General features: G+C 46.5%; 9 protein-coding genes across 12 annotated transcripts; 5 read left to right on the top strand and 4 right to left on the bottom strand.

Moving 5' to 3' along the window:
* Positions 1–46: 46 nt before the first annotated feature.
* Positions 47–716, top strand: LOC135351481 (U1 small nuclear ribonucleoprotein C-like). The gene is made up of 5 exons (XM_064550480.1): positions 47–134; positions 190–232; positions 277–382; positions 429–524; positions 570–716. Exons 1-5 carry the CDS (start codon positions 127–129, stop codon positions 650–652), a joined length of 336 nt encoding a protein of 111 aa, XP_064406550.1. The 5' UTR covers positions 47–126; the 3' UTR covers positions 653–716.
* A 194-nt stretch (positions 717–910) lies between these two features.
* LOC135351478 (dynactin subunit 5-like) lies at positions 911–2,031 on the bottom strand. Of its 2 annotated transcripts, none has more exons than XM_064550476.1 (6): positions 1,885–2,031; positions 1,771–1,839; positions 1,598–1,716; positions 1,436–1,547; positions 1,288–1,369; positions 911–1,175 (listed from the first exon to the last, which is right to left on the bottom strand). In XM_064550476.1, the coding sequence occupies exons 1-6, from the start codon at positions 1,930–1,932 to the stop codon at positions 1,078–1,080; spliced, it is 528 nt and encodes a 175-aa protein (XP_064406546.1). In that variant the 5' UTR covers positions 1,933–2,031; the 3' UTR covers positions 911–1,077. The 2 variants fall into 2 exon arrangements, with proteins under 2 accessions (XP_064406546.1, XP_064406545.1); XM_064550475.1 differs by having other exon boundaries at positions 1,288–1,390.
* A 29-nt stretch (positions 2,032–2,060) lies between these two features.
* LOC135351443 (regulatory-associated protein of mTOR-like) lies at positions 2,061–9,772 on the top strand. Its single transcript, XM_064550434.1, has 22 exons — positions 2,061–2,377; positions 2,429–2,531; positions 2,586–2,746; positions 2,800–2,880; positions 2,926–3,016; positions 3,313–3,374; positions 3,585–3,802; positions 3,852–3,952; positions 3,997–4,217; positions 4,267–4,368; positions 4,417–4,611; positions 5,474–5,806; positions 5,874–6,020; positions 6,070–6,528; positions 6,585–6,863; positions 6,914–7,006; positions 7,062–7,285; positions 7,368–7,483; positions 7,534–7,632; positions 8,763–9,000; positions 9,138–9,480; positions 9,543–9,772. The coding sequence occupies exons 1-22, from the start codon at positions 2,216–2,218 to the stop codon at positions 9,606–9,608; spliced, it is 3,894 nt and encodes a 1,297-aa protein (XP_064406504.1). The 5' UTR covers positions 2,061–2,215; the 3' UTR covers positions 9,609–9,772.
* Positions 9,773–9,925: 153 nt separating this feature from the next.
* On the bottom strand, positions 9,926–12,081 carry LOC135351458 (galactokinase-like). 2 transcript variants are annotated; one of them, XM_064550455.1, is made up of 8 exons: positions 11,872–12,081; positions 11,656–11,826; positions 11,432–11,573; positions 11,234–11,375; positions 11,000–11,184; positions 10,581–10,725; positions 10,214–10,376; positions 9,926–10,131 (listed from the first exon to the last, which is right to left on the bottom strand). In XM_064550455.1, the coding sequence occupies exons 1-8, from the start codon at positions 12,022–12,024 to the stop codon at positions 10,039–10,041; spliced, it is 1,194 nt and encodes a 397-aa protein (XP_064406525.1). In that variant the 5' UTR covers positions 12,025–12,081; the 3' UTR covers positions 9,926–10,038. The 2 variants fall into 2 exon arrangements, with proteins under 2 accessions (XP_064406525.1, XP_064406526.1); XM_064550456.1 differs by lacking the exon at positions 9,926–10,131 and having other exon boundaries at positions 10,235–10,376; positions 10,555–10,725.
* An 82-nt stretch (positions 12,082–12,163) lies between these two features.
* On the top strand, positions 12,164–15,510 carry LOC135351445 (inactive rhomboid protein 1-like). Its single transcript, XM_064550436.1, has 10 exons — positions 12,164–12,331; positions 12,382–12,721; positions 12,815–12,949; positions 13,121–13,206; positions 13,265–13,507; positions 13,677–14,034; positions 14,097–14,167; positions 14,220–14,454; positions 14,510–14,764; positions 14,880–15,510. The coding sequence occupies exons 1-10, from the start codon at positions 12,228–12,230 to the stop codon at positions 15,366–15,368; spliced, it is 2,316 nt and encodes a 771-aa protein (XP_064406506.1). The 5' UTR covers positions 12,164–12,227; the 3' UTR covers positions 15,369–15,510.
* Positions 15,511–15,638: 128 nt separating this feature from the next.
* Positions 15,639–18,225, top strand: LOC135351461 (uncharacterized). Its single transcript, XM_064550460.1, has 6 exons — positions 15,639–15,817; positions 15,873–16,116; positions 16,313–16,405; positions 16,898–16,966; positions 17,130–17,235; positions 17,507–18,225. Exons 2-6 carry the CDS (start codon positions 15,873–15,875, stop codon positions 18,087–18,089), a joined length of 1,095 nt encoding a protein of 364 aa, XP_064406530.1. The 5' UTR covers positions 15,639–15,817; the 3' UTR covers positions 18,090–18,225.
* On the bottom strand, positions 18,158–19,457 carry LOC135351469 (inactive serine/threonine-protein kinase 19-like). The gene is made up of 5 exons (XM_064550467.1): positions 19,310–19,457; positions 19,127–19,254; positions 18,666–18,889; positions 18,364–18,615; positions 18,158–18,313 (listed from the first exon to the last, which is right to left on the bottom strand). Exons 1-5 carry the CDS (start codon positions 19,395–19,397, stop codon positions 18,262–18,264), a joined length of 744 nt encoding a protein of 247 aa, XP_064406537.1. The 5' UTR covers positions 19,398–19,457; the 3' UTR covers positions 18,158–18,261.
* LOC135351472 (testis-expressed protein 47-like) lies at positions 19,450–20,776 on the top strand. The gene is made up of 8 exons (XM_064550471.1): positions 19,450–19,572; positions 19,624–19,696; positions 19,747–19,900; positions 19,952–20,096; positions 20,203–20,262; positions 20,316–20,379; positions 20,436–20,531; positions 20,581–20,776. Exons 1-8 carry the CDS (start codon positions 19,510–19,512, stop codon positions 20,625–20,627), a joined length of 702 nt encoding a protein of 233 aa, XP_064406541.1. The 5' UTR covers positions 19,450–19,509; the 3' UTR covers positions 20,628–20,776.
* Positions 20,629–25,477, bottom strand: LOC135351448 (sorting nexin-8-like). Of its 2 annotated transcripts, XM_064550439.1 has the most exons (11): positions 25,338–25,477; positions 25,131–25,279; positions 24,947–25,082; positions 24,650–24,843; positions 24,470–24,587; positions 24,215–24,417; positions 21,809–21,969; positions 21,425–21,740; positions 21,196–21,225; positions 20,959–21,108; positions 20,629–20,899 (listed from the first exon to the last, which is right to left on the bottom strand). In XM_064550439.1, the coding sequence occupies exons 1-11, from the start codon at positions 25,357–25,359 to the stop codon at positions 20,768–20,770; spliced, it is 1,611 nt and encodes a 536-aa protein (XP_064406509.1). In that variant the 5' UTR covers positions 25,360–25,477; the 3' UTR covers positions 20,629–20,767. The 2 variants fall into 2 exon arrangements, with proteins under 2 accessions (XP_064406509.1, XP_064406510.1); XM_064550440.1 differs by lacking the exon at positions 20,629–20,899 and having other exon boundaries at positions 20,966–21,133.
* Positions 25,478–25,481: the final 4 nt, after the last annotated feature.

Below are 25,481 nucleotides of genomic sequence, written 5' to 3' on the forward strand. Positions count from 1 at the left end.
GCTAGCTAGCTAGCTTGCCTTTATAATGAATTTTAGTGGAGCAATAAATGGGCGTGACGAGAGGGCAAAGGTCATGCCTCATCTTGTGGGCATTAATTAGAGTCGGAAACAGTACAATTATACATCATGCCTAAGTGAGTTACTCGATCCATGCTGTATAATGTGTTTACATTATTCTTGCACTTGCAGGTATTTCTGCGACTACTGTGACACTCATCTCACTCATGACTCGGTAAGTTTTAACATTCTTGTGTATTGTAATTATATCTTCTGTAGCCTTCTGTACGCAAGACACACAACTCTGGGCGTAAGCACAAGGACTCAGTGAAGCTCTACTATATGAACTGGCTAGAACAAGAGGCACAAAACATGATGGACTCAGGTAGTAGCTGTGTTAGCGATTAATGCTGATGACAGTATCTATACAGGTGGATTGATGCGCCCTGGCTTCCCTCCTGGTGGTATGCTCCCTCATCCTGGTATGATCCCTCCTCCTGGAATGTTTGCCCCACCAATGCCTGGAGGTGAGTAGGAGTGAACTGATGGTGTGTGTTAGTATTGTGCTGTAGGTATGCTTCCCCCTCCTCCCATGATGACTGGTCCTCCCATGGCCATGATGCCTCCTCCTACCATTCCTCCTCAACAACAATAAACTATTAACTTCCTAGCTTATCAAATTACAGTAGTCTTTTTGTGTATAATTACAATGTAGTTAATTTCTAAATAAAGCGCACCGCATGTTACTAAGCAACGATGAGTGCTACTGAATCTTCTATTAGTTTGCTTCCTTCGTATGTGAGGATAATGAGGACATGTCCACCTTCCAAGCAATGGACACTAGTTAAAGAAACAAACATGGAGACAAGAGAACCTTGTGAGATCTGGAGGTCAGGGGTCAATCACCAGCTACTCAATATGAAGCAACAACTGGTAGGATTGAATGAATGATACACACAGTGACAATTATTGTCTCTCTACAGGCTACAACAAAACACACTATACGAAGAATTGACGAAAGCATTGCACAAGAAAATAGCAAAAATTCTTGAGGTGGATATAATTACCAACGATGTATTACTAACTCTTTTTAAGTGGTTTAAAATGTTGATAGTAACTCCTTGTTGCTTCCACCATCATATCTTGAGTGCTCTCTAGCAGATCCCTCGACATCATACCTGTATAGACAACCAAGTGTGTATGAGGGGGGTAGCTGTAGGGGGTGCAAGTATGTGTGGGGGGTAGCTGTGTGTATGGGGGGGTAGCTGTGTGTGTGGGGAAGGTGGTTACCTGGAGATCCACTGAACACACTGAATGGTGGGACTACAGTTTCTGGAGGAAGTATGGTGTTGTCCTCAATACGACAGCAATCCTTGAGTATGCACGAGCGAGACTACAATGACAGTAACACATGAACACTACACACACTCTGACTCACAATGACACAGTTCTTGCCAATTTGAACAAATGACCCAACAGAGGATGCGTTGATGATAGAGCCTTCCCCTATGATGACATTGTCCCCTATTTGGAGTGGATAGAAGGCACCTCTGCAGAGTAAGGCAGTTACCGGACAGTACTAATAACACAACTCTCCTACCCATGAGATAGTTTCCTGAATGGTGGGGTGATGACAGATCCAGCTTCAATAATACACTGCCTGCCAATGTTGATGTTGGCCAGGTCACCACGGATAATACAACCAGTCTGAACTATCGTCTGTACAGAGGTGTAGCATCAGAATAGACTCAGGTACAACAAGAGAGAGCCTACCTTGCCATTCAGGACTATATTCTTGCTCCCACACAGCACGCATGAGCGACTCACTTTATTACCAGAAGCCTGCAGAAATCCAATAAACACACACACACACTTCTCAATTCTCACCGTTTCTATGTACTCTGAACTGTCGTAAAACATGTCCATGTCCTCCATTTCAGCTCCTCTTTCTACTTAAAATTTCACGACAACATATTCTAGTAAATGCACACCCATAGGATTTCATAGCGCACCATAACAAACTTCCAGTTAATGCGCACCTACAGCAATGCTGTCGCCAGTCCAGCCACGCCTACTATCTTAGCTCAGCAAAATAATTAATCATAGCAAATTAATGATTATTAAAAGCTAGCTAGCTTTATACACACGCTGCATGCCATCAAGCTGCTAACATACACACAGAGAGAGAGAGAGAGAGTTGGTTGAGCTGCGAGAGAACATGACGAGCTTTGGGGGAGTGGTAGATCCCTTCGCTGTGGAGGACCCCTCTGAACTACCTGACTGGAGACTACCATTGAGCTTCATGAAGAGTCGGCACAGCTCCTTATTCTCTAGTGATGATGAGGGCAGTGCAGAGCAACCATGGCGCATGAAGGACAGGGTGAGTGGCTACAAGCATTGCTAGGGGTCATATCTCTCTCTTATACAACAGATGAAGACTTGGAGTGTAGCTCTGATCTTATGTCTCAATATTGGAGTAGACCCTCCTGATGTCGTCAAGACTAACCCCTGTGCTAGGAGGGAGTGCTGGATAGGTAGGACAAGCACACACCTCACACACGCACACATACGCCCACACACACACACAGACTCACTGTCTACCAGCTCTCAGAAAGCACTGGAGGAAATTGGGAATAGTTTGCAGAAACAATACGAGCGTTGGCAACCTCGTGCTCGTTGCAAGCAACTCCTGGACCCCACCACCGAGGAAGTGAGGAAGCTGTGCATGGCACTCAGGAAGAACGCTAAGGTGTGTGGGTGGTGTTTGTGTGATGTGTGTGATATGTGTACCACCTTGTGTAGAGTGAACGCGTGCTCTTCCATTACAATGGCCATGGGGTACCCAAACCAACTCAGAACGGAGAGATATGGGTCTTCAATAAAGTGAGTGCATTCTAACTCCCTCAATGTTGGTTACTGGTCTCACAGAACTACACTCAATACATCCCCCTGTCACTGTATGACCTGCAAGCCTGGATGGGGAGCCCCTCCATATTCCTGTATGACTGCTCCCACGCTGGTAAGCCATGCAGTAATCAGTTAACTTTCTGAGCATATACTACGATGTTATTCAAATTCTGGGGATTAGGTGGCGCATGTGCAAACACTCGATCCCAGGCCCATCGTCAGAACAAGTGCGGCCTGGGATCGAGGCTAAGTGCAAGCTTGAATAATTATTATATAGCAATCGACACGTAATTGTGGTTTCTCTGTTGCATGTGCACTACAATCCCGTACACCCGCTACCCCATACCTCATACCTCATACCCCATACCTCATACCTCATACCTCATACCTCATACCCACTTGATGCAGGCCAGATCCTTGAGTCATTCAAAGCCTTCTCTCATCAGAGGGATAGTGAATTCTTCCTCGAGGTACCTACTCCAGTGTCACTGTGTGTGCGTGTGTGTGACCCCCTACTCCAGTGTCACTGTGTGTGCGTGTGTGTGTGTGACCCCCTACTCCAGTGTCACTGTGTGTGCGTGTGACTCCCTACTCCAGTGTCACTGTGTGTGCGTGTGTGTGACCCCCTACTCCAGTGTCACTGTGTGTGCGTGTGTGTGACCCCCTCTCCTCCTGCACAGACTACTGCCTTTAATAGCTGTGTGGGTCTACAGGAAAGCTGTATACAGCTAGCTGCTTGTGGTCCTAAGGAGGTCCTTCCTATGCATCCTTCACTGCCTGCTGATCTATTCACTGCTTGCCTGACCACTCCTATCAAAACAGCTCTCCTCTGGTATTGCTATTCTAGAGTGGGCAAACTGTGCCTTGTGTCAGGGATCACTCCGGAGATCATTGACAAGTGAGCCCCCCTCACACACGCCCACACACGCCCACACACACCCACACAGGATCCCAGGACGAATCAACGATCGGCGTACACCACTAGGAGAGCTTAACTGGATATTCACTGCCATCACTGACACCATCGCTTGGAACATTGTACCAAAAGGTTCAGAGCAACATCTCATGCGCAGGCTATTACCATTACTACAGATTTGTTCCAGAAGTTGTTTCGTCAAGACCTGCTGGTAGCAAGTCTGTTTAGGAACTTCCTATTGGCAGAGCGTATCATGAGGACCTATAAGTGTACCCCAGAGAGCCATCCTGCCATCCCCTCCACCTACAACCATCCAATGTGGGCAGCCTGGGACCTAGCTCTAGACCATATTGCACGACAGCTACCAGACCTTGTGGAGAACAAGGCTCCTTATGAGGTACCTCCTTGTATGTGTGTGTGTGTTACCAGCTCTCTCTTCCCTACAGTCGAGTCAGTTCTTCGCTCAACAGCTTGGGGCCTTTCAAGTGTGGCTAGTCAACTGCTCACAAAGCCAGACCCCCCCTCAACAACTCCCCATTGTCCTCCAGGTACCCCCCACAGTGTGTGTACTGTACTCACCTACCCCCCACACACAGTTTCTGCTGAGTCAGGCTCACAGATTGCAAGCACTGGAGTTGCTGGGAAGGTTCCTAGACCTGGGTCCCTGGGCTGTACACGCTGCACTCAATGTTGGCATCTTCCCATACGTACTCAAACTATTGGGTAGTAAACTGAAGGAGCTGCAACCCATCCTAGTCTTCATCTGGGCCAAGATCCTAGCAGTAGACCCGGTGAGTCAATGTACTTGGCTACAAGTCAATTCAGTCGTCGGTAGCTAGCTAGCTAACTTTGAGAGGGTTGTAGTTGAACATCTTTCAACAGCCATAACTTGAGTACAGTTGATCCAATGTCAAAAATGTTATCGTTAGCTTAGAAAAATACCTTTCAAATGATGTGTTTCAATCCAAAATTTCGTCCGGGCCCTAATTTGTCATTTTTCGGCCTCAGACCATGGGCATAATCCATGGTATCGCCAAATTGGTAAATAATTTTATCTCTCAAATATAAACTTTGATGACACCATTTGAAAGGTCTTTTTCTAAGCTTTCAGAAAATCATAAAATTTTTGACTTTGGATCCACTGAATTTAAGTTATGGCAGCTGAAAGAGATTGATTAAACGGAGGTGGTGGGGGTGTAGTTGAACATCTTTCAACAGCCATAACTTGAGTACAGTTGATCCAATGTCAAAAATGTTATCGTTTTCTGAAAGCTTAGAAAAATACCTTTCAAATGATGTGTTTCAATCCAAAATTTCGTCCGGGCCCTAATTTGTCATTTTTCGGCCTCGGACCATGGGCTATAATCCATGGTACGACCAAATTGGCAAATACGTTTATCTCTCAAATATAAACTTTGATGACACCATTTGAAAGGTCTTTTTCTAAGCTTTCAGAAAATTCGTAAATCATTGAAATTAGATCTACGATACTCAAGTTATGGCAGCTAAAAGAGTCTCTGAACCATTGATTAATAAATCCATGGTGTTGCCAGATTGGCAAATACTTAGTTTTGGTAGCTATCTTGAAAGCTCGTAATAGCTCTCAAAATTATCTTTCCAATGGTGTGCTTAATTATGTGTTTTCTCCATCAGTCTTGCCAGGCTGACTTGATCAAAGACGGAGGGTACAAGTACTTTATCCAGATTCTGGCTGATCAGAGCATGCAGTATGAATATCGGACAATGGCAGCGTTTGTCTTGTCAGTGGTAGTCAAGGATAATCCAAAGGGCCAGGAAGTTGCTTTACAGAATAATGTCATCTCTCTGTGTCTGTCTCAACTGGAGGAACCGAATGCGTTGCTCAAGCAATGGTTGGCCATTTGCTTGGGGAGATTGTGGACACGTTATGACTCAGCACGCTGGTGTGGAGTGAGAGACTCGGCACATGACAAGTTGTACTCATTACTATGGCATGAGATACCAGATGTGAGTTAGTGTGTGTGTGTGGTGTGTGTGTTGTGTGCTTGATACCCCCAACCCCCCCCCCCACTAGGTGAGAGCTGCTGGAGTATTCTCATTGGGTACCTACATGCTCAACACTTGTGAGGGTGGTAGCTCTGAACAAGCCTCCTCCATTGATCATGCTGTGGGCAGGAAACTCATTGCTCTTATCCACGATGGCAGCCCTGTGGTCAGACTGGTAAGTATGTGTGTGTGTGTGTGTCCCATTATCCCTCTCCCTGCTGTAGGAGTTGGTGTCTGCTCTGCATAGTCTCATTACACTGTATGAGAAGCAGTTCCAATTAGCTGCCCTCCGCTCGTGTGATGGTGATAGGGTTACGACCTCTGTGACCCCTACTGGGTGGATACATGTGTCATTGGACCCCCCAGAAGTGGAGACTTCCTTTGAGTCAGAGCAACCTACCGCAGTGGGTGGTTCCATTGGTACTAGTAGACAGATCTCCACACGGACCTCTGCTACACTCTCCAATGGATCTCTAATAGATTCACCTCCTCTGTCATCCTTCAGCGGAGAGGAAGTGGGTGTGGTCAAGAAGAGCTTCGGGTCGCCAAGGGCAACGCCGCCGCCACTACCTGGGAAGGCAGTCCACAATCAGATATGGAAGGGCCTAGTGTTACTAGCAAGTGACCCCTGTCCAAAGGTCGCTGAGCATGCACAATGTGTTGTACACAGTGTACATGATAAGGTACTTACAATACTAATAGTTTGTGTATTTCATATCCCTCTTCATACATACTGTAGCTGAGACAGAAGTCATTAGCACGCAGTATAGGAGTGACTCTGGTCAACTCGATGAGTACTCCATCTTCCCCACACATGAAGGCTGCCACGCTAGGCCCCTCCTCCCTACGTCCGTCAAACCGCCCATATATAACCACCTCTGCCTCCACACAAGAGTTCAGAGGTGACCCGGGTATTTCCCTCCCTCGTCAACAGAGCCCTGTCACGATGTCACTACCCTCTTCCACGCTTCATCTGGCAGCCAGGCGGACTGTGTTCGGACGTGGGGGCATGCCTATTGTGAGTCTAATTAATGCACACCTCTAATTCTAATTAATCCCCACCACTAGACGGAAGAGGACGAAGGTGGCGATGATCTGAAGAGTTCTGATACTCATTTCTGTGACTGGTGTTGCAAGTACTTTGCCAATCCACTCATGAAGGTTTTAATATAATTATTGGTAATAACAGTGATGATGATGATGATGATGTGTGTAGCCCCCTGAGGATTGTGACCCCGCTAGTGTACTCTACCAGGAGAGGGAGTTCAGGTTCATACGCAACCACACCGTGAGGGAGGACTGTGTGGAGGTCTGCAGGTCTGTCTCCAGGGGAAAACTATCTGATGAGGTGTTTGTTAGCAAGGAGACCAGCACTCCACAACTCTTGTTGTTCCATCCGTTCCAACCACATCTCGCTGTCATGGGCAAACAGAGCTGGAGGTACGTTAACCCTTTAGTAGCCAGCGTTTAACCCCATTCCCACTAGCCGGTGTGTGTATTTAACCCCTTGCCCACTGTGCAGTGTGTGGGATATTGAGGAGGGTACCAAGATGTGCTCCAACTATAACGCCCCCTCACAAATCACCTCCGCTAAGTTCATTAATTCTCACGACATTACGTTCCTACTCATTGGTAGCGGTAAGTCATGTGATCTGTTGATGATGTCATATGATGTCATACACACACAGAGGATGGAGCTGTGCATGTGTGGAAGGACTACAACACTGCTTACCCTAAACTAGTCACAGCCTGGAGGGCTCTCACTGACATGCTGCCATCATCTAGAAGTAAGTCTCATATCCTATGGATGGTTGGGGGTGACATACCTGTGCTCAACATAGTAGGGATGGTTGGGGGTGACATACCTGTGCTCAACATAGTAGGGATGGTTGGGGGGTGACATACCTGTGCTCAACATAGTAGGGATGGTTGGGGGGTGACATACCTGTGCTCAACATAGTAGGGATGGTTGGGGGGTGACATACCTGTGCTCAACATAGTAGGGATGGTTGGGGGGTGACATACCTGTGCTCAACATAGTAGGGATGGTTGGGGGGTGAGATACCTGTGCTCAACATAGTAGGGATGGTTGGGGGTGACATACCTGTGCTCAACATAGTAGGGATGGTTGGGGGGTGACATACCTGTGCTCAACATAGTAGGGATGGTTGGGGGTGAGATACCTGTGCTCAACATAGTAGGGATGGTTGGGGGTGACATACCTGTGCTCAACATAGTAGGGATGGTTGGGGGTGACATACCTGTGCTCAACATAGTAGGGATGGTTGGGGGGTGACATACCTGTGCTCAACATAGTAGGGATGGTTGGGGGGTGACATACCTGTGCTCAACATAGTAGGGATGGTTGGGGGTGAGATACCTGTGCTCAACATAGTAGGGATGGTTGGGGGTGACATACCTGTGCTCAACATAGTAGGGATGGTTGGGGGTGACATACCTGTGCTCAACATAGTAGGGATGGTTGGGGGGTGACATACCTGTGCTCAACATAGTAGGGATGGTTGGGGGGTGACATACCTGTGCTCAACATAGTAGGGATGGTTGGAGGGTGACATACCTGTGCTCAACATAGTAGGGATGGTTGGGGGTGACATACCTGTGCTCAACATAGTAGGGATGGTTGGGGGTGAGATACCTCTGTGCTCAACATAGTAGGGATGGTTGGGGGTGACATACCTGTGCTCAACATAGTAGGGATGGTTGGGGGTGAGATACCTCTGTGCTCAACATAGTAGATCCCTGAGCACATGAATACAGTAGCCGTGGAATGTAAACAAATCTAAAGCTACATGTACATACAATTTATTCTACTTGTGTACCCCCACCACACACACACACACACACACACACACACACACACACACACACACACACACACACACACACACACACACAGATGCGGGTATGGTGGTGGAGTGGGAGCAGAGCACAGGGCTACTCTATGCAGGAGGAGATAGTCGACACATTCGATTGTGGGACACTCATAAGGAGGTCAATGTGCAGGACATACCCACTGGGGCAGACTCTTGTGTGACCTGCCTCACCTCTGACAGTGCTGACAGGTCACTGCTCATTGCTGGCTGTGGAGATGGCACAGTCAGGCTGTATGATAAGAGGCAGAGCTCAGGACAGAGGTGACTACCACTACTCCACATGTACTGTAATAGCTTGAGGTGCTGTAATTGTGGCCTCTGGAAAGTAGCTTGCCAAACGATTGTGGACAATACCTCCATGCATAGTCTATGTGTTAATGACCTTGTCTCTCCTGTAGTTTGGTGCAGACTCTGAGGGAACACAAGAGCTGGGTGGTGAATGTACACATGCAGTTATACACACGTGAGAGAGCTATAGTGACTGCCAGTGCTGATGGTGACGTGCGGGTGTGGGACCCGCGCTTCAGTCAGAGTGTACGCACTCTGTCTAGCATGGGAGGGAACACTAGCGTGTGTGAGATACACCCCAGAGCACCACTCATGGCATCAGCCAATCAGAACCAGGGAATAAGAATAGCCAATCTCGAGTCTGATGAAGTGCTGAGTCATATCAGATATCATGATGGTTTCATGGGACAAAAGCTTGGGCCCACTCGCTGCCTTGCCTTCCATCCCTACAGAGTAAGAACCCCCCCCCCCTCCCTGGCGTTGTGTGATATTACTATCTTATTAACTGTGTGTAGGTGTGGTTGGCTGCTGGGGGTAGCGATGGTTTCATCACTGTCTACTCTGCTGACAGAAAGAAGTGACTGAACAATTCAATGAACTCTTATTATTGTAATAATAATTAATTAATTGGGACTGTTTGTGTGTTCAATGTGCTCGATGTGTGTGTGCCTGCATGTACTGTGTTGCAATGTGTTCTTGTCGCTGGAATTTATTTGTTATCAACATAATTTGCACACGTACCTAATATGATGTTATGGTTTACCTAAAAGGATGTCATCAGCCGTGCCGGCCGCATGCATGTGTGGTCATAATTACATGTAAGCAATAATAATATGTATACGATACTAGCTTGTATAGGTTTGATGATAACAGCAACTATACTCGATCAGTACAGGCCTTAGAATCATCAAGAACAATCGGGATTGATGTATACAAAAACATTACAAAAATATCAACAGCATCTACATACACTAGCTGACAGATATACAGTCTCTCAGTCACTTTAGCTAGCTAGGTACAGAGTTCATTCAGTCGCTGGGTGATGACTCCTGCGCCAGGGCTGGCAGAGGCAACAAAAAATGTTGGTGTCCCAGAGTAACCAGCCTGTGAGCGAGGAGAAGAGGTCAGAGGTCAACAAACAGTACAGCACTTGTCATACTAGCCCACACACACGCTGGTATAGTACCTTCATTCTCTCCTTTGTTTCCTCCACAATGTCCCTGGGTAGTAGGGTGACGGTGCACCCACCGAACCCTCCACCAGTCATACGAGATCCATACACACGAGAGTCAGTCTGAGCCAACACCACCAACTCATCCAACTCAGAGCAACTCACCTCGTAATCATCCCTGCATATCATAATAGCATTAACAAACACTCTCTTTTGGGGAAATTGGACATTTGTAACACAATTATTAGATGGCCTCTCAAACAGGCCTGATTTAGAACTTGTAGCCCACGCTTTTGTCAGAAAATGGACAATTTGGGCTTATTATAAGAGGTAGTAGCCATCTCAACTTAGTGTACCTTAGTGATGCATGGCTCTGGTGTACCTTAGTGATGCATGGCTCTGGTTCATGAGATGTCCAAAGGTTTTATAGTCACCATTCTTGAGTGCATCACGAGCGTCTTGTGTGCGTGCTATCTCAGTGATAACATGACGTGCCCTCCTCAGCTCCACATCAGTCAGTCCACTACCTAGGAGGATACACAAGTTATAGTGTAATGTGCTCGCACTGGTCAGTACATGGTGGTTGCCTCTTAGGGGTCAGTACATGGTGGTTGCCTCTTAGGGGTCAGTACACGGTGGTTGCCTCTTAGGGGTCAGTACATGGTGGTTGCCTCTTAGGGGTCAGTACATGGTGGTTGCCTCTTAGGGGTCAGTACATGGTGGTTGCCTCTTAGGGGTCAGTACACGGTGGTTGCCTCTTAGGCCTAGGGATTCTAGGCACATGATTATACACACAGGTACCTTCTAATTGCTCCAGCTTTGCTAGTCTCAGTGATGCCACGCCCATCTTGCTAGCAGCAGAATAGCAACTCTCTCTGCGCTTGTTGTACTCTCCTCCCACACTGAGCTCATGACGCTTCCCTGTGTCAGTTACCATGACAACCAGACTAGGATCTGACAAGGGAATGTTCTCAGTTGCATGATCCCTAAGGAAACAAGTCGATACATTCATCCAATCAGATTACAGTTACATACCTGCAATCAATGAGGAGGGCATGGCCTTCCTGTGCCATCACTGACACAAACTGGTCCATAATACCACACTTGTTACCAGCGTAGCGATGCTCACTCTGCTGACACAGCATTGCCTTGTCTACCAGCCCAAGACCACACCCACCTACGGTACAATAGAGAGGGGGTGTGCTAACATGCAGCCGTTAGTAACTACTTTACCTTTGAGTTGTTCAACAAAGAGACAAGTGGCGACCTCCAGAGAGGCAGAGCTGGACACACCCCCTCCTAGGGGTACACAGCTCGTTATGACTGCATCAAATACCGGCACTCCACCGTCTTTATTCATGAGTGCTACTACACCCTGTGTGAGGTGTGAGGTGTGAGTGTGTGGGTGGGTGTGTGTGTGGGTGTGTGTGTGAGGGGGAAGTAAGAGTACGTCTTACCTTAACGTATAGTGCCCAGCGTGGTCCATCGAGATTGACCTCTTCTAACCCCGGAGGGGGGTACGCGGGTACAGGGAACGGAGGGCAAAGGTCATTCACAGCTTTCGATACAAGACGACACTCTTTAGATGATGAACGACGACCCACAATCACAGTAACCAATGGCAACGCCTGGAGAGAATAGTTATATAGTGACTAGCTGCTATAAGAGCTTACCATGGGGAGGACAAAGCCATCATTGTAGTCAGTATGCTCGCCTATCAGATTGACGCGGCCAGGAGCATACACTGCAATACTAGGACTCTCTCCTCCAAACTGAGCCTTGAATTCAGCCAACGCAGCTTGCAAGCAGCCTTCTAGATCAGCCATTCTCTGAGGTACTTTAGCTTGGGACTTATGGCCGTGTCTGTAATGACCCTTTACCAGGAGAGTTGGTAAGGATCGTATTGATGTGTTGTGTGTGATGACCCTTTACCAAATCAATTGGTATGGAGCATCATACTAATATTTGTTTTTCCACTTATCTCCATTGTTTATTCTAATCAAGAGCTACTGTGTTAGAATTGGCTGCGATGGCTGATCCAGTTCTACAGAAGCAAGCCAGTGTTCTGAGTAGCCGCTCAAAGGCTCCGACTGAGTCCCTAACATGGAACAAAGTCAAAGAGTCTGTTAAACTGTGAGCCATACCTCTAATATCAGAATAGCCTCACTCTCTCTCTGCTACAGTGGTATGCTACGTGTGGTAGGACTGGAGCCAACTGCTGAGGAGAAGAGACACTGGGAGGCCCTACAAGGAATGGTCGCCACGACTAACATCTCTCCCCAAGACATGCCTGACATGGCCATTAGGAGCTCCTTAACTCCCAAAGATGCAGCTGCTATTCGCCGCATCACTGGACACAGCATCCATCGTGTAACACCAGGAGAAGCCAGTCCTATAGTGACCACACCCACTGGAGTGCGTGGGGCAGTCTATAACAAGGGCACTGGGCGAAACTTAGCCATCAAGACACAACTAAAACCAGACCTCTGGAAGGTGGCCTATCAGAGCATACGCCAGCTCAGTGTGAGTGGATTCCTGTGTTGCTAGTGAAATACTAAGTAGTTACTAAGGTCAACAGAATCCCCCTAATCGGTGTGTGTGTGTGTGTCCCTCCAGCAATCTCATGGCGCCCCCCCTCAAGCTGCTGGTGGTCCCCCTCCACCACAGAGCTTCTTCCCTGATGAGGAGGTCAGTGAGGATGATGGTGAAGGAGTGGATGGATTGTCTGCACCACTGGACAGTATCAAAGAGGTGATCTAACTATTAGCTAGGTTGAGGGCAAGGTTTGCGCACACGCACTGAGTATCTAAACATACAATTCTATAGTAAAATGAGGTAACTATTACAAGGAAGTTTCTGCAGCCCAAAGGCCCATTATTCGTTACTAGTAAAAGTGAGTGACTACTACATGTATACTCACAGGAGGAACTGGACGAAGATTTCTTTGGAACTGAAGAAGACTCATATGAAACACAACCATTTGAAGAGACTGATTCTGCTCCTCTGAGGTACTACATCACATATCACACTCCGCCCCCTCCACATATCACACTCACCCACACACAGTAGTCCCCCCAGAGCTGCCAGGCAAATTGAAGGATCTCACAAGCTCTCTGACAAACCATCTCAGCAGAGACGCAGAAATAAAATAGGACAGCAATTCAAGGAAGGATGGAGTAAGGTTACTTTGAACGGTGGCTATGACCGTGGTTACGGTGGCCTAGGACTGCCCACTCTCCTACTGAGGTTCAAGTATCGTGGTCTTAATGATGAGGACAAGAAAAAACTAGACAGCCAAATACTGCACAAGTGAGTTAGCAATGTTTCATTTACATATGTAGCCTTTGCTCAGGTAATTATATTAAACGCGCACACACACACACGCACACGCACACACACACACACACACATGCACACGCACACGCACACACACACGCACACACACACACACACACACACACACACACTCCACACACAGACGTCCCTTCTTCACGTACTGGTTGATGACAGTACAGTTGGTGATAATGGTGGTTGCCCTGGCTGTGTATGGGTTTGCCCCCTATGCTTGGGACCTCATTGATACTAGAGACACTGTATTGGAGTCTGATGGTAACTACAATGTCCTCATGAAGCGAGAGGTGGGGAACGTGTGGGCGGGACCTAGACAACAAGACCTGGTTATACTGGGTGCACTGTATGCTCCGTGTATGCGCTGGGACTTCAGACTATTCCGTGAGATTGAAGCAGATAGACAGAGAGAGAACAGCAGCTCTGGTTGTTGTGTCCGTCGTGATAGAGGCGGTTGCTTCCAGGCTGACAGTGTGGTCACTTGCTCTGTGAGTGGGTGTGGGTGTGTGTGTGGTGTGTGGTGTGTGGTGTGCTTCACTTCTCTTTACAGGAGCGCTTTAATGACTTTATATTCACTTCTGAGAACAGTAGTGCAAGGGCTGTCTGTGGAACATCGTCACGGTAACAGACTTACCCTGTATATTTATATACTCTAACCTTTGACCTCATACAGTACGTGTTTGGACCCTAACCCCAATCTCCTCCCTGGCTCGTATGTACCGGAGGATGTGTTGTCATGGTTACCAATATGCCGCTCTGCTGGTAACTCAAGTGAGAGTCACCTGACGTGTGAGGTCACAGCACGTCCTTGTTGCTATGGGATACAAGCTATATGCACAATCACCACCAGAGAAGTGTGTGGTTTCCTGGAGGGAAGGTTCCATCAAGATGCCTTCCTGTGCTCCCAGGTAAGACCCCCTGTCCTGCGTGTGTGTGTGTGTTTACCCCCTCCTGTGTCCGTAGGTGGACTGCTTGAATGAGGTGTGTGGTTTACTGCCATTCAGGGAGTTCAACCAACCTGATCAGATCTATCGACTGTGGCTGGCCTTGTTCCTTCATGCTGGACTTATTCATCTCTTGCTATCTCTTGTGTTTGATTTCTTTGTCCTGCGTCATGTTGAGAAGAGGCTAGGTTGGTGGAGGACAGCCAGCATCTACATACTCAGTGGAGTCGGTGGCAATATGGTCAGCACCTACTTTGTCCCCTACTATCCTGAGGTACCCACACACACACACACACACACACACATATCACACATATCACACACACACACACACACACACATATCACACACACACACACACACACACACACACACACACACACGTACAGGCTGGTCCGGCTGGTAGTATTCTCGGTATTGTGGCCTATTTCTTTGTGTTCCTCATATTCGAGTCCCCTCACCTCATGAGGCCGTGGATAGAAGCCCTCAAACTATTGCTAGTAGTACTCCTACCGTTGCTGTTGGTTGGTCTGTTGCCTTTTGTGGACAACTTTGCTCATATTGGAGGACTTGTGTTTGGCTTCCTCCTCTCTGGTGTGTTTGTGCCATATTGGGCAGAGAAGAAAGCTTGGGAGAATGTGGGCAAGGACTCACGACACTCACAACACCAGTACAATGTGCTACGCAAAGTCAAGATAGCCATGATTGCTGTGGGGATTCCCCTAGTGGTGGGTCTCTTTCTACTCTTCATTCTACTATTCTACTTCTATCAAGAGACGCTAGCATTCCTGGTCTACCTCAACTGTGTGCCTTTCACTGAAACCTTCTGCATTGACAACCTCCCAGAGACTAGGGACAGGAGCGTCTTCATTGTCTAGTGACTGCAGCTGCTGTAGTTGTCTTATATAATTAATTAAATTAATACAGATTTTTAGCTAATTGCTTTGATTTAATTTTTTGTCAGTATAAATTAGTATTACCCTTAATTTAATTTTAAAAATGAATTATACGTCTCCCAAATCTCCAAATCATACCAAGCATGCACAAGACAATAATCCTGCAAACTACTTAATTTTAAAAATTAACGTTATTCTTAATGATGCACACCCCATGGCTTTTTCTAGCTAGGGTTTTCCCCTCTCCTTTGTTCCTCCCCCCACACGTGGAGCTGCTGCCTGCAGCATGTGGAGAATGCATGCACGGCTAATGGCAGTCTGCCTGTACACTAGCCACCGCGCGCGAGGAAGCTAGCCATTATAGCGCTAGCGTCCATTAAGCTGCCCTTCACCTGACATCCTCAGCAGAAGAATAAGTCTATCATTATAAGGTAAGCTCATTCAATTCTTGTAAATAATATTAATACTGCAATGGTGTCCCCTCAGATGCCCAAGGAGCTTGTACCGTGTGTCTGGGTGGAGGAGGCCTGTCTGTTTCGTCAACAACCAGTGGATATGTGTAGCTTGTGTGAACGTCCCTTCTCTCTCTTCAACAACCTTCGTCATTGTGACTATTGTGGGAAGGTCTTCCATCGCAGAGACTGCTCCAGTACCAGTGGCCTGGGCAGACGCAGAGCGTGCAGTCACTGTGATGACTACCGGAGCATGCTGAGAGACAAACTGAGCAATGGTGAGGCTATTATGAGGCGGCTGTGTATATTCATTAATGAATCCATTGGTCTAATTACTATAATTGTCTGAAAGAGATAAGTTTGCAAATCATGGTTCGTCCAACTTAGGGATTTGAGGATCTGATTTTAAGCTTTCAAAATCATTGAATTTGGACAATCATCATTCTTGCCTTTGCTTTTGTTATTAATTTATAGGAGAAGTGTTTGAGTGTGTGAGTGAGTGCTTGGATGTTCAACTGTCCCTGTGTGAGGCAACTGGAGAGCTGGTTCTGCACTGGACTGCATTAGGTCAGTGTGTTGTGTGAGGGATTTAGAGCAGGCCCAGGTTCATATACACTGGACTGCATTAGGTATGTGTGTTGTGTGAGGGATTTAGAGCAGGCCCAGGTTCATATACACTGGACTGCATTAGGTATGTGTGTTGTGTGAGGGATTTAGAGCAGGCCCAGGTTCATATACACTGGACTGCATTAGGTATGTGTGTTGTGTGAGGGATTTAGAGCAGGCCCAGGTTCATATACACTGGACTGCATTAGGTATGTGTGTTGTGTGAGGGATTTAGAGCAGGCCCAGGTTCATATACACTGGACTGCATTAGGTATGTGTGTTGTGTGAGGGATTTAGAGCAGGCCCAGGTTCATATACACTGGACTGCATTAGGTGTGTGTTTGTGTGGGGATTTAGAGCAGGCCCAGGTTCATATACACTGGACTGCATTAGGTGTGTGTTGTGTGAGGGATTTAGAGCAGGCCCAGGTTCATATACACTGGTTTGCTGCAGGTATAAAAGAGACAGTGGACTTGCTCAATGTGGAGCTAAGGAAAGGCTTCACCTCACACACACGCTATGGTACGTCACCATGTTGTTATCTGGCTTTGCTTAGTATTGCTCCTTAGTATTGATGTGTTCTGTCAGTCTGTGGTGTACTTTCTGTTTCATGTAGTGTTACTGTAGAATCCCTGGGGCTGTGTAGGTGATCCATTCAGTTACCATTTCCTCCTATCTATTGCAGGAGTGTATGAGCCTCTCAAGAGTGTGTCCCTAGTCATTAGAGACACTGCATTTACTGTGTGTAAGGTGCTCAACCTCAAGGCAGCCAATGCTTGGACCTGCCAACTGTAAGTGTATATAGTCCCCTATGTAAAACCCTTCAAGTACTGTGTACACTGTAGCTAAATGATTGCACTGTAAAGACAATATCTGGCATAAATAGATGTGATGTGGGGAAGAGTAGGTGTGGCTTAGTGGTTAGGGTGGTGGCTTAGTAGATCATATGATAAATAAGGCGTAGGTTCGATTCCCTCATAGGGACTTTTCTTTACATGAATACATCATACTCCTCAAGTACATAATCAACTTGTCATCCTTTGCTACCCTCCGCTGCTGTAGGTGGGCGGATGGGATCAAGACAGCACAGTATGTGTATCGATGTATGCTACATCAAGAGAGAACAAGACTTCACTATCTAGAGAATGGGGTCAAAGTTCAAGCAAGCTGGTTCACTACATACTACCTCATCGACTCACTGGCCCCTACCACTACACCACCCACCACCCTAAGACCCTCACAACATACCCACACACCACCCTCACACCACGCCCACACACTCCCATCACACCTCAAGAGACGGTCCCCTCTCTCCTCACCCTCAACCAATCGAGTGTTTGCATCCATTGACTCTGGATACTGCTCTGATGCTCGTCCATGGGAGGTTAAAAGTCACCGTGGCAGTCTACCTATCTGGTTGTCTGCTAGTTCGCTGGACTCTCCCCCACACGCCCACTCATGGCACACTCTCCCCTATCGTTACTCCCCCCTCTCAGAGCTTTGTCGCTGCCATGACTATGAGGTGGTGCCTTCTCGGAGCATTGATGTTGGTTCAAATGTCACTCCACCACTGTCACTAGAGAGCCGGTGTTGCAGACAGTGTGTGGACACTTGTAGACTAGCAGAAGACTTAGACAATCTCTAGCTCTGTACTTGTACTGACATACTTGTATCTACCCCCAACACCTTTATGCTATTATTTATTTTGTACTATTGTAAAACGCTGCCAAACAACTTAATCAAAAATTGAATGAACACAAAATAATTATGAAGAATGAAAAGTTCTGATACAGTTGATATAGCTTGTGGGGTCATGATCAGTGAGTAGCATCTGTCAGTCTGAGTAGATCTCCTGAGGTGGTCTCCACTCTGTGTATGTATAAGCATGGACAGTATAATAATAGCAATACCGTACTCACCTCTCCAGCAGATCCCCTCCCACCAGATCGTGGATGTGGTACTCTATTGGTAGTTTAGATACAGTCATCCTTTTACTCAACACATCTCTACGAAGCATCTCTTTGAATCTGGACCTCCCAATGATTTGCTGTAGCATACTTCGTCCTCTTGTTAAGCTCCTAATAAAGGGGCTCACCCCTGGCACTCCACACCACCAGCTCCGTCCAGTGTCAACGTCCCTAACCAGAAGCACTCCTCTGCTCACCAGGCCACTGTATTGGGCCAGGAATCAATAATTAGCACACAACTTAACACAACTTACGAAATGTCCTCATTGCTGAACTTAAGCTCTGTCAGTCTTTCGTTGGTCACACTGACATCATGACAATTCTTTAGCAATGACTCTGTGACCTTTGTACCTAGCCCACCCTCCCCTAGACAGCTCTGTAGGTAGTCACAGTATTGTTGAGATCTGATGAGACAATAATCCTCCTCTGATGCTCCTAACTTGAGCAGTCTCACAACCCCAGACTCTCTCAGAGCCTCCTGCATACACACTCAACTATACAGTAGAGTAGACACAATGTTCAGTGGCTCTAAGGAGACCTTATAGAGTACAGGCGGGTACAGCACAAATATACTAACTACTCAGATAATTATGCAATATCTAAGATGGGACAACTGCTGAATATAAATGCTATGATGCAACACACACGAACCATAGATAGTAGTCTATGCACGAACTATACCTCGATACAACAGTAACACTATGAACACACACACCACTTGTCTATCGACTGCAGTTCTGTCAGTGTGTAGAGAGTAGAGCTGATGGCGGAGTGCGATGGGAGGAAGGAGGAACACTTGTGTAGGGAAGAGAGACCAAAGGTGCTCCAAACCAGAGCTGATGTCTGCAGCAGAGCACACAATAATGCATCTATAGACTATTGGTGGGAGGATACTCACTGGCCTTGCCTTCCTTGGCTCTCTTGCTGACAGAGGGGCTCAGAGAGTCTGAGATAGAACTACTCATGAGACAAGATTTTCTCTTCATCACTAGCTCCTTGTCTCGTTAATTAGCCGCAACACTCACTAATTAGCCGCATCTTGCTGCAGGGAACTGACGATTGGTACCCAGTGAGCAGTTGCTTGGCTACAGACTAACAATGGCTGCCGGCAGGAGCTCCGCTTTACAAGACCTCCTGGATAAGATGAGAGCGGACAACAGAGTGAGTTATATCGTGCATAGCTTGTACTATCCTCCCATTCTTGCCTTATAGAAGCAAGTGGTCCACTGTGCTGTGTGTATATCTAGAATATCTCCCCATCTCGTTGACAAGAGGGATATTGGACGTGAGTCACCCACACACCTCTCACACCTCACACAACACGCCCACATACAGAGCACTATGAGCGTATATTCAAGACGTGCCAGGCCAAGTATCAAGGGGAGGGTCCAACTGGACTCCTGCTCGTTTACCCCCAGCATTGCCTGCATCTGATAGAGGCTCCCTGGGAGGTTCTCATTGATGTCATCCAAGACCTCCACTCTAACCAGTGAGACAGAGCTAGTAATGATAGGACATGAACACACTTCCTCTCTCCTAGTGAGCTGTTGTCCTCGTCTCGTGTAGTGAGCTTCTCTCCACACATCCAACAGAGACTGTACCCACAGTGGGCAGTCAGAGTGCTGAGTCTACCAGCCCTGGCTAAGGGAGAGCAATATACTACACAAGACACCCTCGAGATAACAGTGAGTGTGAGGTGTGGGGTGGGGGTCACTGTATACACTACTACAGGGTGGGGGGTCACTGTATACACTACTACAGGGTGGGGGGTCACTGTATACACTACTACAGGTTGCTGGAAGTCTGGAGAAGCTGTATAAGCTTGGAGTGCACTTGTCCAAGCTCACACAGGTAATGATAACTATTATCATGATAGGGAGAGTACTTGTGTGTGTATTCTACAGCACCAGTTGAAGGCTACAATGGACTCCTTGACTAGTAAAGTGCCCCAGTTCCTGTTACAACAAGGCAAGTATTTGCAACCTCCTGTGTCTTGCATTACGCCCCCCCCCCCTCACTTGCAGATATATTAGAATACTACCTTGTGTGCTCGGATCTCAACAGTCCTGCAGAGTTCCTCACAAGATACAACACACCCACACACATCCTATTAGACAGAGGCAAGCTAGACTCTAATAATAATTATGGTTACATTTATCTCCTCTGCAGAGTTGGTGTGGCCATTGCCTGTCAAACTATTCCCATATGACGATTGAACAAGTTGAACAATTATTATAAACAGACGAATATAAACTCACAAAGGAATAGACACAACATTGACCTATGAACTCTCTCTAGACACATTACTACGCACACACATGATATAGACTTTGTCTCTGGTAATTTTAATATGTTTTTACATGAACGGTGATCTAGAATGTTCCCTTGTCTTGAGACTGGCTTCTGGTGAAGTGTGTGTGGGAGAGTGTATTCCAGTGCCTCCCATCCCATCCACTACTCCTTTGATCTCATCCCAACACGCTAGATACTGCAAGGGGGAGGGGCTTGTTAGATAAAGCACATGCAGAACCAGGGTTATAAGCAAACCTCTGTTTGTCCCTTGACTTGAGTGTGTACTAGATGCTTGAATATCTCACTGAGTTGGGAGAGGTTGACGTGGATGAGCTGGGCCTCCTGATCAAGACAGAATAAGGAGAAGAAGTTCCTCTTCTCTATCTCTAGGAGATCATCATCTCTCTGTGGGGATTGAGGGGGTGGGGTACTGGGTGGGGAATTGAGGGGGTGGGGGTACTAGGTGGGGGATTGAGGGGGTGCATTGCTCACCTTGATAATGCGACCATCATCCTTCTCAGACTGTGTGTGTGTGTGTGTGTGTGTGTGTGCGCGCGCGCGTGTGTGTGTGTGTACACGTGTGTGTATGTGTGTGTGTGTGTGTGTGTGTGTACGTGTGTGTGTGTGTGTGTGTGTGTGTGTGTGTGTGTGTGGTAAGTACTTCACTCCACACAAAGCACAGTAATTATTAGTACACAGATTAACAACACAGTGTACTCACTATTTGCTTGCCCAATGCCTCCCTCCTCTCTTTATAGTTGACCAGAGTGTGTACTTTAGCCAATGCCTTCTGATGCTTCCTGTGCACAGTACGATCCCGTCGATCACACAGATCCTGATAAGAACTGATGAGATCTAAGAACAGATTCACACTCTCTGTGAACCCAGAGGTCTCTCTCACTCCCTGACTGTGGGCAGTCTCAGAGAGAGTGTTGAACATCCCAGAGAGGGAATGGCAATCCCGCTGCAAGTGGGTCCATTTATCATCAGAACCTGAGGTCCAAGAGCTCATGAGAACACTATCACTGGAGAGGGTCCTGCAGACAATATTACGTCAACACATGAGCTAGCCATAGCAGCATTGAGCTAACTTAAATAAGCTCACATCATATTGGAGGCGAACGTCTTCATGTCAGAACCAAAGGCTAGAGAACGGGACTCCATATTGTGTGCCACTGAGAGCATGGACGATACCAACTTGTGCATGAGAGAGATTTGCTCTTGTACTCTCTCAAACTTTATCCTCGTCTCTTCACTGACTAACTCCTGTAAGAGAATTATACACTTAGCGGGAAAACTAGCAATTAGCCTGGAAAAACTACCAGCGGTAAAATTCTAAAGTACATAATTATGAATGACGTTGACTTGTAACAGATTGATCTCGCCAGATTTATTGTTTCCACATTTTTTGGTATTTCCCCGGCCAATCCTAGTATACATTGCAAATGTTTTTCTAGTAGTGTAAGGTATCTTTCTAAGCTGTCAAAAAATCAGAACAATTTTGACAGGGGGATAAACAGTGATGGCTGTAGTTCAATTACACCCCTCTCAGTTTACTTAATGGTTTGGGGACTCTTTCAGCTGCCGTAACTTGAATTCTATGGATCCGATTTTCTGATTTTCTGAAAGCTTAGAAAGAGACCTTTCAAATGGTACCATCAAAGTTCACATTTGAGAGATAAAAGTATTTGCCACTTTGGTGATACCATGGTCCGACGCCGAAAAATGACAAATTAGGGCCCCAATGAAACTTTGGATTGAAACACATCGTTTGAAAGGTAATTTTCTAAGCTTTCAGAAAATCATAAAAATGTTGACATCAGATCAACTGTACTGAAGTTATGGCTGTTGAAAGACACCCCCCCCCCCCTCCCCCCCTCCGTTTAATTAATGATTTTGGGAATCATTCAGCTGCCATAACTTGAATTCTGTGGATCGAATATTAAAAATTTTAGGTTTTTCTGAAAGCTTAGAAAGAGACCTTTCAAATGGTACCATCAAAGTTGATATTCGAGAGATAAAAGTATTTGCCACTTTGGTGATACCAAGGGCGTATACAGAGAAGAGGGCATGCAACTCACTATGTATCCTACGTACTCATCCGACTTCGTATCAGAGACCGGATATGCTAAAAATAGAATCCAGTATACGGACGTGAACAAGTGGGCGGTGTTGTTTACGGAGTTATAATTATGGGTGTGTACATCAGAGCTGCCTAGCTAGCTAGCTAACAGTGCAGTATTATTTTAGAGAAGTGTCATGACCAGTCCTAGTCCAGCCAGGTCCAAGACAACCCCTTCGAGCATGAAATTGAGTGCTGGGCGCATTGTTAAGAAGTACCAGAGACTCAGGAAGACAGATTATTGTACCTAGGTCAGGGTGTCATACAGGATTTTGAAGTAGAGGGGGGAAATGAGAAAAGTAACCAGAAAATGTTGCTAAAAAAAGGTCAACTGTTATTTCAATACCCAGCAATGGACACTCAGTCATAATTGAAAGGGGGGGGGAAATTGGAGCTAGGGGGGGGATATCCCCCCTTTCCCCCCCCCCTGTATGACACCCTGTAGGTTTCATCTTCTTGGAGTTGCAACTGTTGGATGGTTTGCCTTTGCCTTTGACACTGCTAGTACAAGCCATACTGCTGCTGAGAACTAGTTTTACTATGCTGCAATCGAGCTAGCTAGCTGGCACAGATATAAAAAATACTTTGATTTACCTTGTGCGGTCAAAGGTTACGCGTGGGCGTTTTTGTGGGCAGTTCTAAAAATAGCTCAATACGAAGTCGGATGATTCTGAGAATGGGGCGAGTTGCATGCCCTCTTCTCTGTATACGCCCTTGGTGATACCATGGATTATATATAGCCCATGGTCCGAGGCCGAAAAATGACAAATTATAGGTGCCCTAATGAAACTTTGGATTGAAACACATCGTTTGAAAGGTAATTTTCTAAGCTTTCAGAAAATCATAAAAATGTTGACATCAGATCAACTTTACTGAAGTTATGGCTGTTGAAAGACACCCCCCCCCCTCCGTTTAATTAATGATTTTGAGAATCTTTCAGCTGCCATAACTTGAATTCTGTGGATTGAAAATTCAAAATTTTAGGTTTTTCTGAAAGCTTAGAAAGAAACCTTTCAAGTGGTACCATCAAAGTTGATATTCGAGAGATAAAAGTATTTGCCACTTTGGTGATACCATGGATTATAGCCCATGGTCCGAGGCCGAAAAATGACAAATTAGGGCCCCAATGAAACTTTGGATTGAAACGCATCGTTTGAAAGGTAATTTTCTAAGCTTTCAGAAAATCATAAAAATGTTGACACCGGATCAACTGTACTGAAGTTATGGCTGTTGAAAGATTTAATCAATGGTTCGGGGATTTTGAAAATCGAGGCCATAACTTCAATCAATTTCAATGCATTCTGTAGCTCTAGACAATACCCTATCACATGATATGCTCAGATCAAAGTTCCAACTACTGGCTCTAGTGATTACAGATAGTGGACTTGCCTCTGCTGTTTCAGCCTGAGGGTGAGTGTTGTACTCCTCTAAGGCACTCTTGAACCTGTCTTTAATACGCGCCCCCACCTCGTTTCCACCGGCAGTCAGGAAGAACTTGACAGCTTCATCCTCTGAGAGGACTGGATGACGTACCACCAGCGTGAGGAATCTCTTGAGAGCACGACGACGTTGCTCTATAAAGGCTGCAGCAGCTATTATAGGAGAGCACGTATTAGCACATCTCAACAAGGGACTATAGCTTACTGGACATCAGCTTCTTAGGAGGCATCTTGGGGACCAGTCTGTATGGATACACGACTATGAGAATGTCATAGAAAGCCTCAAAGTCTCTATAACGTCTCCGCACAGAAGACTGGAGCTCCTGACAACACAAGAGTTGAATACAAGTATTAACTAGGCCAACAATAGAGCTATACAACACACCTTGCTCTCCACGAGGTACTCTACGTGCTTGAAAACCATTCCTTTCTTCTCAGGAATGAGAGTAACTGAAACATCATCCATTGCCTTGATATCGTCGTAACTTAGTAATAGTTTAACTGCCCCTTCTCCTTTGATCAGGGAGAGAGAAATGTCTGCTAGCTCACTAGTAGGACCTAACACTGGCACAGGCATCTCTGCAAGAGTTACATACAGCTGGTTACAAGGTGACAACTGATGATTACATAGTCACGAGCTGTGTGATAATGGTGTGTACAGGTGCAGTCAATAGAAGAGCACCTGAAGTGTCAAGTGTGGACAGACTGCTCTTGTCAACAGCTTTGCCCTGCTGAGCGATCGCTAACAGAGCAAGTGATTTGTAGAGTCCATCACGATTCAAGGATCCAATCTCCCCAGAGTCACATAGTGTCCATATCTGCAGAGGACAGAGTGGGTCCAGTATGTAGTGTGTGTGCAGGCATACCTGGTTGAGGGTTGTCTGGGGCAGGGAGGCTGTGGTAGCACACTTGAGCCATATCTCTCTAGGTACCCTACTGCTAGAGCCCTCACGACCGGAGCTACCAGAGGGACACATGGACACAAACACTTCTCTATAGTAGCCAGGCACACTGCCTGCAGCATACAGGGGAGGGGGTGCGTGAGGTAGGGTGGCTCTAATACCAGCACTCACCTACTGCTCCTGATACAGCCATATTGTCTTGTCTTGTGAGGATCTAGAGCAAGCCAGACAAGTCAAGCCAAAAGTTTACAATAGCTAACCTACCACGCCCCCTTGTCTTTGTTTGGCTGGTAAAGGTCGACTTATGACACGCCC

Source organism: Halichondria panicea, chromosome 17 (assembly GCF_963675165.1).
Source record: "Halichondria panicea chromosome 17, odHalPani1.1, whole genome shotgun sequence".
In the NCBI taxonomy this organism is placed as follows: Eukaryota; Metazoa; Porifera; class Demospongiae; order Suberitida; family Halichondriidae; genus Halichondria; species Halichondria panicea.

Bases quoted from the DNA above. Each gene is read 5' to 3' on its own strand.
- LOC135351443 (XM_064550434.1), top strand. From the start codon at position 2,216: ATGACGAGCTTTGGGGGAGTGGTAGATCCCTTCGCTGTGGAGGACCCC. The intron at 2,532-2,585 runs GTAGGACAAGCA...ACACACACACAG, and splicing joins TAGGAGGGAGTGCTGGATAG to ACTCACTGTCTACCAGCTCT. The intron at 7,286-7,367 runs GTACGTTAACCC...CCCACTGTGCAG, and splicing joins ATGGGCAAACAGAGCTGGAG to TGTGTGGGATATTGAGGAGG.
- LOC135351478 (XM_064550475.1), bottom strand. From the start codon at position 1,932: ATGGAGGACATGGACATGTTTTACGACAGTTCAGAGTACATAGAAACG. The intron at 1,840-1,884 runs GTGAGAATTGAG...GGATTTCTGCAG, and splicing joins GTTCAGAGTACATAGAAACG to GCTTCTGGTAATAAAGTGAG. The intron at 1,548-1,597 runs GTAGGAGAGTTG...CTTACTCTGCAG, and splicing joins TTCAGGAAACTATCTCATGG to AGGTGCCTTCTATCCACTCC.
- LOC135351469 (XM_064550467.1), bottom strand. From the start codon at position 19,397: ATGAAGAGAAAATCTTGTCTCATGAGTAGTTCTATCTCAGACTCTCTG. The intron at 18,890-19,126 runs GTGTGTGTGTTC...GTGTGTATGCAG, and splicing joins CTGCAGTCGATAGACAAGTG to GAGGCTCTGAGAGAGTCTGG. The intron at 18,616-18,665 runs GTAAGTTGTGTT...GGCCCAATACAG, and splicing joins TTCAGCAATGAGGACATTTC to TGGCCTGGTGAGCAGAGGAG.
- LOC135351448 (XM_064550439.1), bottom strand. From the start codon at position 25,359: ATGGCTGTATCAGGAGCAGTAG. The intron at 25,083-25,130 runs GTATGCCTGCAC...TGTCCTCTGCAG, and splicing joins CCCAGACAACCCTCAACCAG to ATATGGACACTATGTGACTC. The intron at 20,900-20,958 runs GTTTGCTTATAA...TCCCCCTTGCAG, and splicing joins AAGTCAAGGGACAAACAGAG to TATCTAGCGTGTTGGGATGA.
- LOC135351458 (XM_064550455.1), bottom strand. From the start codon at position 12,024: ATGGCTGATCTAGAAGGCTGCTTGCAAGCTGCGTTGGCTGAATTCAAG. The intron at 11,185-11,233 runs GTATGTAACTGT...TTGTTTCCTTAG, and splicing joins GCCCTCCTCATTGATTGCAG to GGATCATGCAACTGAGAACA. The intron at 10,726-10,999 runs GTACCTGTGTGT...GTATCCTCCTAG, and splicing joins AAAGCTGGAGCAATTAGAAG to GTAGTGGACTGACTGATGTG.
- LOC135351472 (XM_064550471.1), top strand. From the start codon at position 19,510: ATGGCTGCCGGCAGGAGCTCCGCTTTACAAGACCTCCTGGATAAGATG. The intron at 20,097-20,202 runs GTGAGTGTGAGG...ACACTACTACAG, and splicing joins AAGACACCCTCGAGATAACA to GTTGCTGGAAGTCTGGAGAA. The intron at 20,380-20,435 runs GCAAGTATTTGC...CCTCACTTGCAG, and splicing joins CCAGTTCCTGTTACAACAAG to ATATATTAGAATACTACCTT.
- LOC135351445 (XM_064550436.1), top strand. From the start codon at position 12,228: ATGGCTGATCCAGTTCTACAGAAGCAAGCCAGTGTTCTGAGTAGCCGC. The intron at 13,508-13,676 runs GTGAGTTAGCAA...CTCCACACACAG, and splicing joins GACAGCCAAATACTGCACAA to ACGTCCCTTCTTCACGTACT. The intron at 14,455-14,509 runs GTAAGACCCCCT...CTGTGTCCGTAG, and splicing joins ATGCCTTCCTGTGCTCCCAG to GTGGACTGCTTGAATGAGGT.
- LOC135351481 (XM_064550480.1), top strand. The intron at 233-276 runs GTAAGTTTTAAC...TATCTTCTGTAG, and splicing joins CTCATCTCACTCATGACTCG to CCTTCTGTACGCAAGACACA. The intron at 383-428 runs GTAGTAGCTGTG...GTATCTATACAG, and splicing joins ACAAAACATGATGGACTCAG to GTGGATTGATGCGCCCTGGC.
- LOC135351461 (XM_064550460.1), top strand. From the start codon at position 15,873: ATGCCCAAGGAGCTTGTACCGTGTGTCTGGGTGGAGGAGGCCTGTCTG. The intron at 16,117-16,312 runs GTGAGGCTATTA...ATTAATTTATAG, and splicing joins GAGAGACAAACTGAGCAATG to GAGAAGTGTTTGAGTGTGTG. The intron at 16,406-16,897 runs GTCAGTGTGTTG...GGTTTGCTGCAG, and splicing joins TCTGCACTGGACTGCATTAG to GTATAAAAGAGACAGTGGAC.